The sequence below is a fragment of the Manis pentadactyla genome, chromosome 17 (assembly GCF_030020395.1).
Source record: "Manis pentadactyla isolate mManPen7 chromosome 17, mManPen7.hap1, whole genome shotgun sequence".
NCBI classification, from domain to species: domain Eukaryota; kingdom Metazoa; phylum Chordata; class Mammalia; order Pholidota; family Manidae; genus Manis; species Manis pentadactyla.
In genome coordinates this window covers 63,199,702-63,212,008 of record NC_080035.1, presented here as the reverse complement: position 1 = coordinate 63,212,008, position 12,307 = coordinate 63,199,702, and the positions used below count along the sequence as shown (strand labels likewise).

Sequence of the window (12,307 nt, the reverse complement as noted above, 5' to 3'; positions counted from 1 at the left end):
TGGTTCCTCCTTGAGTCCTGGCAGTATTTTAGGCAGATAAAGCATTAGAATAAGGTGTCATCAAATAAGAGTAAGTGTTACTGAATATAATTTAAAATAAGTTTCAAATTGGGCGAAAGAAGTCAAAAGGTACAGACTTCTGGATATAAGGTAAATCAGCCTTGCGGGTGTTGTGTGCTGCATGGCGACTACTGTAAATAATGCTGTATTGTATGTTTGAAAGTTGCTGAGAGAGTAAATCCTACCATCAGGGGAAAAAAATACTTTGTAACTATGTGTAATGATGGGCATTAATCTTGTGATCTTTTTGCAATATTTATATACCTAGATATAGGTTAAATTATTATATATACACATATACATATATATGCATATATTAAATCATTATGCTATATGCATAAAACTAATACAATGTTATATGTCAAAAAAAAATCAATTTAGGGGTTGAAGGTTTATTACCTGCCCATTAATGTCATTAAGTTTAATGTCATCAATTCCTTTACATACATTGAAGCTTTATGATCAGCACCCATTAATCCCCCCTAAAAGCTGCTAATCAGACCACACCCTTCAATGTATCTACACACCAAAGTGGGACTGTCTATGTGAACAACAATCTGTAACTGTGTTACATGTTTTCAATCCAACTGTTCTGATCCAATGCAAAAAAAGAGTTCACCCAAAATATCTTAAAACATATATAAGAAAATAAGCCTTTGCTTGAACAGGCCTCTAGCTTTTTTTCTTTATTTCCACAAATTTTGACCCACTTATGGTCAAACATATGGTTTATTATGATGTCCCCCTTTATTTGTAAATTACATTTTTCTCGGTTCAACATATTCTCCAACCCCAACAGAAAACTTACATGTTTAAATTTGGAATCAAATATAGGCCTGCTGGAGCCAGACCTACAGGTTAGGTGTTGCATGATTTGTTTGCTGGCTTCAGACTTTCCGGATCCTCTTTCTCCACTAAAAGAAAGAGAGAACATAAATTTATTATTTTGGACAATGTCATAAAAACTTAATAACCAGAGAAAATTCCTAGACACAAAGATGGTGAGGGGATGCTGTAACAGCTTCTAATGAGCTGATGGTACCATTTAACTCTGCCATGGGATTCATTCATCCAAAATATTTGGTACACACACTATGTCACATGTCCTGTGGTGTTTTGGATCCTGGGACCACAGATGAATGTGATAGAACTGCCTCCATCCATTATCCGACCAAGTAGAACCACGTGGCATAGGTGGCCTATGGTAGAGAGGTCAGGCAGCAGGAAGGACACTCTCCCCTCGTCCTCAGCTTTGTAAGTGAAAGTGTGTGAGGGGGACCCAAGTGGTGGCCCGCTAGGGTGACACACGTGAGCCCTCAAGCTGCATGACTTGCAAGTCCTTCTGAGCCTTCCAGGAAGGACATTACATCTTCCTCAGAAAAGTCAGTACATCTCTCTGAGCTTTCCTTCTCTTTGCTTCACTGTGCACGTCAAGCATGCAGCTACCGAAACAATGGTGGTAAGATGGTCAGACGTGAGTAGGTGAGTAAAGTGCATGGCACTCAGCAGACCCGAAAATGGCCTGTTTTCCCCCTGAGTTTGCTGTCAGATTCAACATTCCATATTTTCATTTTCCTTTAATGGAGGAATGAGCACTATAAACTGTTATTTATAATGACAATACTTTTGATATTTCCCAGTCATACTTCATAACTTACCTAATTCCTACAAGTAACAGCTGCCTTCTAGTCCTGATGCTAGATAATACAGGGTTAATAAAATCCCCTTACAATAATCACTGTACCAAAGTGGTCTGATATAAAATGTTTCTATGGCATCCAGATGAAATACCCATAAATGGTCTTTATTCATCAGACAGCCAAAATATTGAAAATACATATAAGTCTGTTTACTAGCACTTTCTCAGACTTATCCTTTGAACATTTGTTCTAATGAATTTGATGAAAGGGCATTTGCCAGACAAGAAGATGGAATCTAATTCTTTTTATTCAAGTCTCCAGTGGTTACCAAATGTTTCCATTCCCAACAGCTCTGCTGACCATAACATTGAACCACTTCTAAAACAACCACCCTCGAAGTCCCAGTAGAGCAGGTGACAACGACCTGCCCTAAATAAAGAGCTTTTTTCCCCAGGTTCAAAGACCTTTTCTTTTAACCTTCTAATTATAGAAAAGAAACAATCTAGGCCTTCCGTGACGGAGATGTGACTTCCACAATTATACTTGCTGTTGCAAACATTCCATTACCCAGCAAAATAATTTGATATTTCATGAATCTTGCTTTTATGGAGATTTTGCTTGCATCCACTCACTGAATCTTGAAAATGCCATTTGCCCTTTTAAAATAATGCCCAATCTTTCCTATGAAGCTAAGTGAGGTGTACCAAAAGCCAGAGCCCACATCAGGCTTTGGGGGCAGAAGGACACAGCTTCCTGTGCCCTCTGCTGGGATGCCCTCAGGTAACCACTAACCACACACAGGTGTGGTTATAATACAGCAGGCTCAGTGAGGGACTGACCCCACGTAAAGGAGCAGGAACACCTCCTAGAGGAGACTAGGGAGGACTTCTGGGTAAGGTGGGCTGGGCTGACTTCTGGACAATGAGGGCAGCATTTATCCAGCACTGAATATTCAGCAGTGTTCTCTGAGCATCTTTTGAACAACGTGAAACAGGTGGCAAGTCTAGAGTGGCCAAGGAGGTGGACAGTCTCCGCCGACTGCAGAAGCAGAGGCATGTGAGCAAATGGAGTGACCTGGTGGCTATGCGTCCCTCTCTCCTGCCCACCTTTGTGTTCCCTCTATTGCTACAGGCAGGGGCAGGGAAATGATCAACTCTCTTAGCTTGCTAAAATCACATGCATTTTAACCATCTCATACAATCTTAGAATGGCCACATTTTATTTAAACTTTGGGTAAAATACACGGAAGTAAAATCAAAGAAAACATGGAGTAAGAGGCTTGGCTCCATAGGATATCAGGTTAAAACTGAAACTCCTAGTTCACCATTCAGGAAACATTCCTTGATCTGAAAGTCCAAGTCCATAACGAAACCAGAAACTGACCCAGGATTTTTGGTGGTGCCGATCATGGATCTGTAAGAATTTGGAAGCTTATGTGAACAGCCTCGTCAATTAAGGCTGCACACGACAGAGGCAGAGCCTATACTGTTTATTTCAAAGTTATTTGTATGGCTAGCATGTAACATTTATTTAGGTTCGCTCACTATATTGTCAGGATAATGGACATCCTTCACACATGCTCAGCCAGTTAATTAAAACCGTTTGTCAAGCCTTCAGGTAATTCAAGGTGAGACAGATTATGGTGGACTCCCAACTCTCAGTAATAGCCCAGGGCACAGATCTGCAAATTATTAAAAGCTGTTCCTCCAAGTGAAGCCTGGTGTGTTAGTGGGGCTGGTAATCACCAACAAAATTAGTAATACAATTAAAATTTGAAAATAAAGTATGAAATTTTCTGGTCTAGTCCTAAATTACAGTACTTCTATTCCAAGAGTATTGGAGTTCTCATCTCCAAATTTTAAATTATTCTTTGTAAATGCTTGTTATGGGACACGGCAGACACTAAATAAATGATCTTAGCAATGTATTTAGTTGAATGCTAAATTTACTAATTTTAATGCATTAGTATCAATGGAGAAAGCCTTTATTTTAGCCAACACAATGAGAACATAAAGAAGCTACATTAAAACACCAACCCTGAAAGCAGAAGAAAATAAATAATAAGCTGTTGTGATCACAAGTTTGTTCTTTCTATTTTGAAACTTGAATGAGAACCTCTTTTTTTCAGACTGAGTGGTTGATCCATGGCATTATTAGCCTTTATAAGTGTTCCAGGAAAACTAGTTCTGCAGAATCTTCACAAGCCCTACTGGAAAGATGATTCCATGAACAAATAGATGGAGAAATCACTGGACCAAAGATAAATAGGCATCTTTACTGAAAGAACCTGCTAGACATGGTGACCTCTGCAATGGGCAGATTGCCAAAGGATAGGAATTCAGTGGCACCTCAGAACTTTGTTAAGGACCAATGTCTGTCATAAGAATTAAGTGCACTCAGTAACAATTTAGGTCAATGCACAGATTTGTGACCATAATTTTAGGGGAGTCTCCGGTGGGCTGGTGAAAGCCTCTTCACCCTCAGGTGGCTGCAGGCTAGCTGTGCCCTGGTATCTGGCTGTGAGAGTGGTCTAGCACTGCTCAGGCTCGGAAGCCAGACTATGGGGCTCACACCACACATACAACATCTACCCGGCCCTGGATTAATGAATCACCACTTACTGATTCACACCATGGGGCTCATATCCCAGGTTCACCATTTACTAACCATGAGACCCTGGACGAATTAGCTAATGCTTCTAATACTCAGTCACCTGAGAAACAACAGGGTGCTATTAATACAAATAATGCCTGTTTTATCAAGTCACAAGAGTAACAAATAAGATAACACATGGAAAACCCCTAGTGGAGGGTCTTGAAAACTTTAGCAAGCTTTCAATAAATATTAGTTACTACTTTCAAACTATTACACACTCCCCACAATTAAAAAATGTTTTCCTTTTTGTAAAAGTAAGACCTGAAAACCCAATAGATTAAGCTGATAAAAATAGTTGCTGAATTCAAACACGGATGGGGACACCTCCCCTCCCAGTGCCTCTTATCTTGGGCACGCTTGTGTGCAAAAGGAGACTTGCATGCTGTTTGGAAAACCAGAATGCTAAAGTTTGCAACTCATCAGTCTGACCCTTCATGGAATTTTTCATGAAATCCATAATGCAGAAGTACATAAATAAGTGCTTATTTAAAAGTCTTTGGGATTCTAGCCAGGTTTTTCCATCTTTACCCTCTTCTGTTTCACTTTGGTGAGCTGTGCAATGCTTTATTTACACATTCTGTTTTCAACAAACACTACAGGTGATAGCTTAAGCAAAGCCCCAGGTATTTATCAAAGTCCCCTCCTGTAGAGACTTCTCCTAACATAAAACATAATTCTCAGTGCAGATCACATTTGAGACCTAAACATTTCTTTAATCCTCTATCAATACATAATCACATTTCACCTCTTTTTCTTGTGGTATTTTTTTTTTAAATCAGTGTGAAGAATTTTTGCTTCAGTGTAAACCATCCTCTGAGCATCTTGATATTTCTGAGCTAATGTTACTATTAGGTTTCAATGAAAAAAAGCCTTTGGGGTATATAATTTTGGTGAATATAAAGGTATATATATATATATAAATATAAATATAAATATAAATTTAATTTATATTTATAAAATATATATATAATATATAAAATATAATATATATATAATATATTAAAAATATATATATATATAATATAAATATAAATATAAATATAAATTTGGTGAATATTAGGAAAGCTAAATACCTAGAAGCGGGTTTGAAAATCCACATTCCCAAGGAAATTGTTTGCATTTTGTATTTTGGGCAGCACCACATTTTGGAGAACTGTATTTACAGGTTCACCAATATCAGGGCCTCTCTTTCCCCATGTATTCTAAGGTCTGAAAGTGAGAACAGTCTGGTTCTAAGCTGTAAATCTTCCAAACGGATAGAGTTCCAGGTTAGGTTTGGGGTTTTGATTCAGCCACACTCAGGACTATTTCTAATAACAAAGATGTTTCTCTCTGCAAGGCGTCAAATGGACTTATTGCAAAGGCATCCTGGGCTGCAAGCTGCTGAGAAGACCAGTCCACATTAACAGGAGAACCGAGGACAGTTTTCCTGGCAAGCGCCCTGCAAACCGGAGCCTGGGTGGTGAGGGCCGGGCTCACCTGAGCACGAAGCACTGGGGCCGCTGCTGCTGGAAGAGCTGGTGGAAGGCTCGCTCGGCGCAGGAGAAGATGTGAGGGGGCAGAGAGCCGCGGGGCTGCCCGGAGCTGCGCAGGTACAGCTGCGAGACCTGCAGAGGGCACAGCACCACTGTCTCTGTGAAACGGTCTCAGCTCAGCACCCTCCCCACCGTGCGCTCGCTAATTTCCAACGTACAAAACCAAACGGATCTCCAGATTTGAATCTCAGCTGTAATACCAACATTTGCAAAATCACACCCCTCTCTGCACCTCCCAAGTGTTCACGGGGGTCAAGTGGATACACACGGGGCCTTGGTTCCTCGGGCGACAGGCTTTGCATTATCCTGCTGTCCCGAAAAAGAGCAAATCACAGAAATCCAGCACAACAGATGCCCACGAAATAAGCTGAAACCCACTTTCATCAAATACAATTTCTGGCAATTTACATCAAATACAGTTTCTCTCTGTGACATTTAGTTTCAGGAACATAAGATAGAAAAGATTTTTTAATTTGGATAGAAGGCAGCTGCCACTGAAATGCATATGGATTTACAAATTTCTCAGGAAAACAAAAATTAACTTAATTTCAGAGACAGTGATTTACGATGATCGCCATGGTGATTCGGTGCTGGTAGTTTTAGTCCTTTTGAGTTTCCAGTGAATTCTGTCACATTCCAATAAAATCTAAGTGACAGGAAGATTTCTGAGTCATGAAGAAACACCAGACAAATTTAATTTCTTAATGTTTATTTTATAAAACGACCAGCCTACAGCTTCAAAGTGTCAGGGTTGGAAGTTCAGAAGAAGGTGGAGGACTCACTGCAGGATGAACACAGGGAGCCTGGTGGCTCCGTGGCCCCCGTGACAGTGGCCAGTGGCTATGTGGCCCCGTGACAGCAGCTGGCTCCATGGCTCTCCAGGCATTACAGGGACAGTGGGGAACGAGGCCTCACGATGAGATGGAGCAGGGCATCAGCTGCAATGTCCTGCTTTTGATGAGTGTGTGGAGGTCACATTGGTGACAGTCTTTGTTTATAGGAAATACACAGCATGTGTATTTAAGGTTGATGCAACATGCCAGCAAATTATTTGAAAATGGTTGTGGAAAAACACTGTTTGTACTGTTTCTCTGCAATCTTCCATACATCTCAAGAAACCTTCAGACAGCAACAATCATTAAACATTGTGGCTTGGTGGAGAGACCAGAAACAGAGATCATAGGATGGACTAAGGACTCAACTCTAACCCACATGAGTGGGACTTGGTGTCTGATGGGGGCTACATCACTTCTCAGCAGCAAAAGATAGTGTCCATAAAATTGTAAAGGAAGCAAACATTGATATCTCTCTATGCCATATGTAAAAATGAATTAATTCCAGATGAATTTAAGCCCCAAATTTAAATGGCAAGGTTTAACCTACTTAAACAAGTATACAGAACCATACTCTCATGATTCTGGAATAAGAACACAGGGCTCACAAACACAAATGTTAATGGGAATGATGGCTCAGTCTCACAACATTAGACAACTTCTGCTCTACCACCAACCGGTATATATATAATAATACAGGTCGAGCAAAGACAGGAGAATAAGCTGGGCATACAGTCAATAAATTGTCAGTATTTCTTAAATGCCTCTTACAAATCAGAGAGAAAAACTGGAATAAAATAGAAAATTGGGCAAAGAATATAAATGGAAATGAATGACAAACCCATATGAGAAAAGGTGCAGGAACTCTGGGAAGCAGGAACGTGCTCCTTCAAACAGCAGGTGCCGCGGTGCCCACAGAACCCCGGGGCTTGGTCTGCACCAGTTTATGATGACAGCTTGAACGTGCTAAGTGCCTGCTGCTTTCTCAGCACCTTATACTCACTCATGCAAATCTCTTAGCAACCTCTGATTAGTGTACGAGAAAGATCTTCCTTTTTATAGATAAGGAAACTGATAGAAGTTAGTGACTGGTCCACGGCCACATAGCTATTTAGTGGTTGAGCTGGTCTCATAATGCAGTTTTTGCCAGGGCTAGAAAAACACATTGCAACACCAAGTGTTTTTGCTCTAATTAGAAGAACAATTTGGCAATATCTTCTAAACATAAGAAGGTAGGTTTGACTAGGAAGCCCTCTGTAGAAACTACCAAACATTAGCAAAAAAACCCCCACTCAACACAGTTCTTGACACTCTTTGTAGAACAGAAAATGCAGCAATAATTTAAAAGTCTGTATAGGGATTAACGAATAAATATGATTGTGTTTCACTATGATAAAATACTATAGGGCATTTAGAATAAGTTAACTAAACCTGAACCTTTAAGCATGGAAAATATTGAAAGCATAATGGTTAAAGATTTTTTATAACAATATAGTTAACATGTCTTCTTAGTGACTTATTATAGAAAATAATGGTATATTCATTTTTTATTGCATATATACAGTAGTGCCCCCTTATCTGAAAAACATCTGTCCCAAGATCCCCAATAGATGCTTTAAACCAGATAGTTCCAAACCCTATGATATTATTTTTCTCCTATTTATACATACCTATGATAAAGTTTACTCTATAAAACTAGGTACAGTAAGAGATTAACAACTAACAATAAAACAAAAATTACAACAATATACTATAATAAAGTTATGTGAATGTGGTCTCTCCTTCTCTCTCTCAAAATATCTTACTGCTCTGCACTCACCCTCCTTGGGTTAACGTGAAATGACAAAATACCTGTGTGATGAGATGAAGTGAGGTGGACGACATAGGCATGGTCACGTGTGCTAGTGACCTGTGACCACGTGTCAGGAGGATCATGCGCATCTGGACCACAGGGACTGCAGGTAACCATATGTGCACACACACATGGCCAGCATTCCAAAGCCTGGATGCCGGCAGAGCGCCCTCAGGACACTGGTTAGCACTGCTAATGAAAAGCGACAGGCTGAAGCAGCGCCTCCTACTGGCGGCACACCACGCCACCTGACCCAAGACACCGTGCAATGAAACACACTTTTTTTTCTGTACTTCCCAGAAAATAAGCGTCACATTTAAGCTAGGACATGGTGTTTTCTTATCTTTGAAGCTGCATCTCAGTCTCAGGAGTGTATGTGAAAGTATGGCTTTTTCTATTTAAAATAGCTTTGTAAGAGACAAGAAACAAACATGGGTGGTGAGCAAACACTTGTCTATTTATTATACTTTTTTGTATTTCTAATTATCCCATAATTAAAATGCATATTAAAGTAACTAAGGAGAGTGATAGAGACATTATAAGTCATATGCCAACTAGAGAGTTTTAGCCCAGCTTTCTTTACTTGAAGAACAAATTTCTGTTCTTTATGAAATCTTGAGCTAACACAATTTCACTTCTGCACAAGTCCAACATGGACCTAATCAAGTTTCGACAAAATGCTTAAACTCCATCTGCAAAATCCTGCTGAGGGCTTCCTTAGATGTTATAAGCAAAGTGAGACAGAAGACACCCGGGAGGGCAGAGGGCTCCTGCTCTGTGTCTTTATGCCTGTTCAGAGTTACATCCTCCCTGCAGGCTGAGCAGGAGAGATTAGATGTGGTCATGGATCTTGAGCGTCTCCATGTTTCTACATAATAATCAAACCAATACCATTTCTCAGCTCCCTTCTCTCATAAATCCCCTTTTCAAGTGGTGTTAGGGTCTATGTTATAGAATATTCCATTGCTATAATCTGGTAATACTTAGCTTGATGCTGATTCTATGCTTTATAAGCAATGCAAATATAAAATAATTATGTATTTCCTATTTAGTTATTTCTACTGAACTTTGAAGATTGTCACCTATGCAGCCTGGCTTGCTCAATGACAGACGAGCCTTGTAACGTTCACACTGGCTGTGGTCACTGTGATCATCTTCGTTAGTAACATTACTGTTATGTTCTCATTTGGTCCAGCCAGTATCCTCAGGGCCAGCCACCTCCTTCCCCCAGGCCCACTCTCTCCTCTGCACCTTATCCTCTCCTATTCTGCATCATTTGGGGTCAAGGATTCTGGTCGGTGGAAATTTCAAGCACTCTACTTTCTCCCATGGAGGAGATGACGTCAAGACCACCCCCACCCCCCATGGTCATCTCTCTCCGCTGGATTCTGTGGTTCTGATGAATAAGCTCTTTGTTCATGCATCAGGGGCTTCCTCTCTTCTGCTGTGCATGATACTCACTATAATCTGCCAGGAGGTGCAGAATCCTGCTGTGTTCTGATTTCTGAAGCCCCCCTGTAGTTCCATAGCTTTTGAGGTGCCCAGTCACAGGCCCCCAGCTCCAGGGTCCAGCGACCTGTGGAACTTCTGTGAGGGCAACAGCCTGACTTGTCCCGGGCTGATGGCTTCTCACTAGAGCATGACTATGTCTCTCTAGTTGCCTGATTCGATGACTTACTCATTATCTTCATAACTACATATAGGTGAACTATTCTGGGAAAAAAGTAGATTTGTTTTTACAAAGGATCACATATAATTTTAAAAGCGTATTAACCTCTGGGCTCCATGTTTGTGCCACTGAGAGTAACCTGTCATGCATTTGCTCCAGGGTTCCATGACCTGGGTTTAAATTCTGTCTCTACCACTCATCGAGAACTTAGAAAAAACTTAAATCTCCTTACATCTCAGTTTTTTCACCTCTAAAGTGAAAATAATCATTCTTATGCCAATTGGGCTGCCTTTCGCAATTAAATGCAACACCACCCAGAAAGCCCTGTGCAGCATGCCTGCTGTGTTATAAGCCCTCCCCAGCGCCAGGTCTTCCGTCCCAGCCCTGCTGCCCCACGGCTGATGAGCCCCACGCGGTCACCACAGCCACGGCTGAACACCATGCCTGGTGATGGGAACGCAAGATCAACAATGAGCAAATCTGATGGAATGAAGCCCTGTGCCCAGCAGCCCACACTAGATGCCATTTTACATGGAGGGAAAGTTAATCTCACCGAAATCAGAGAATGACAAGAACATGGCACTAATCATTTTAGTGACGTTCTCTACTCGAAAATATGATCCTGAGAAACTATCTCCAGGTGTTTGATCTTAACTTTTGCCAACATTTTGCATGTTGGGATTCCAAGGTGGTCTGTCTTTGGCTGCGAACTCCCTAGTAAAGGTAACACCTGGGAACATCCAGGGAGGGTCCCATTACCATCTGTGAGGCAGCCAGCGCCTGTGTACCCATGAGTTTTTCACTCTCATGACATTCACGCGTTTGCTGGTTTCCATAATGACACAGATACGCAGGCCTCCCTCCTTTCTGCTCACGTCACCAGCGCATCAGCCCAACTCCTCAGGAGCTGCCATCTCCCCTGTTACTGTCGCCCCCCTTATTCTCCATATTCATTATTTTCTATGATGTTTCTACCTCATTCTTAGATGTGGTGTGAATCCTAGAAATTGCACAATGAAAAATCTGTGTGCATTATCCCTAATTTTGCATCTAATATAGATGTAAGATTATTTCGATCTCTAAAAAACTCCATATATTCACCTGTACCTGGTTCTTCTTCATGAATTTTTCTTTCATTTTCTTATTTGTTTTATCTATAGATACCTTAACTCTCCCAGACTAACAGGAGCAAAGCCTGTGTCTCCAGCTGACCTCCTCTTATTTGTGCCTCAAATACATTGCTCTGTGCGTAGCTGCCAGTGTCTTTCACAGACTAATTCCATGTCTTTCTTCCTACCAATAGGCCCAGGTCAGGCCCTGATACTCTTGCTCTGGGATTATTTCAGGATCTGCTAACTAGTCTTGTTGACTAAATGCCTCTGCTTCTCAAACCCATGGTAACAGGCTCATAAACATTTCTGTATCAACTTCTTTTTTTCTTTTCCGGTGATTTTTTATTTTCTAGAAGTAAAAGTCAAACTCTCTACCTCAGCTTTATAATTAAGGCCTAAACCAGATTTTCAATTATTCAACTTTTTCTATATCTTGTTCTTATCAAATTGGTCTGTGCTTTCCTCTAAACGATCTTAAACTTTTTCATCTCCAAAATGTGGCTCTCAACCGTCTTCCAAATACCCACGCTCCCCAGAATGAACCGCTCTTTTCGCTTTGCCGCAGTCAGTCACGTCCATTTCCCACGCTGTGCCTTTCTTAACCTGACACCACTCCTTCCCCTCTAACCTCCTGACTTGCCCGCTAATACTGCACACTCGCAACACAGCTCTGCCCCTGTCCTCAGCTACAAGGCAAGTGTGCTTGCTTCTCATCATTATATATGCATTGTCTCTAGAATGTCTATGCACTCCTCAAGGTCAAGGAGACTCTTACTTAGCATCCCTGATGATCTAACACAATGTATTATGTTTAATGGACTCAATAAATGTTTGTTGGTTTGGTAAATTACTCTTGCTCTGATTGTAAGGTTGCTGTTTTTGTAAAGCCCATGGAGAAAGATCCAGCTATTTTTTCTGACTTCGCTTTCTCCCCTACTGCTGACATGTTAA

General features: G+C 40.9%; 1 protein-coding gene across 6 annotated transcripts in view; it reads right to left on the bottom strand.

Moving 5' to 3' along the window:
• Positions 1-12,307, bottom strand: part of MYO16 (myosin XVI) — a 570,453-nt gene that overhangs the window by 274,999 nt on the left and 283,147 nt on the right. For all 6 annotated transcript variants that reach the window (XM_036893691.2, XM_057494602.1, XM_057494601.1 and 3 more), the window contains exons 13-14: positions 5,835-5,962; positions 869-974 (exon numbers count right to left, since the gene is read on the bottom strand). In XM_036893691.2, coding sequence (XP_036749586.2) covers positions 869-974; positions 5,835-5,962 — 234 coding nt within the window. The remainder of the gene's footprint in view (positions 1-868; positions 975-5,834; positions 5,963-12,307) is intronic.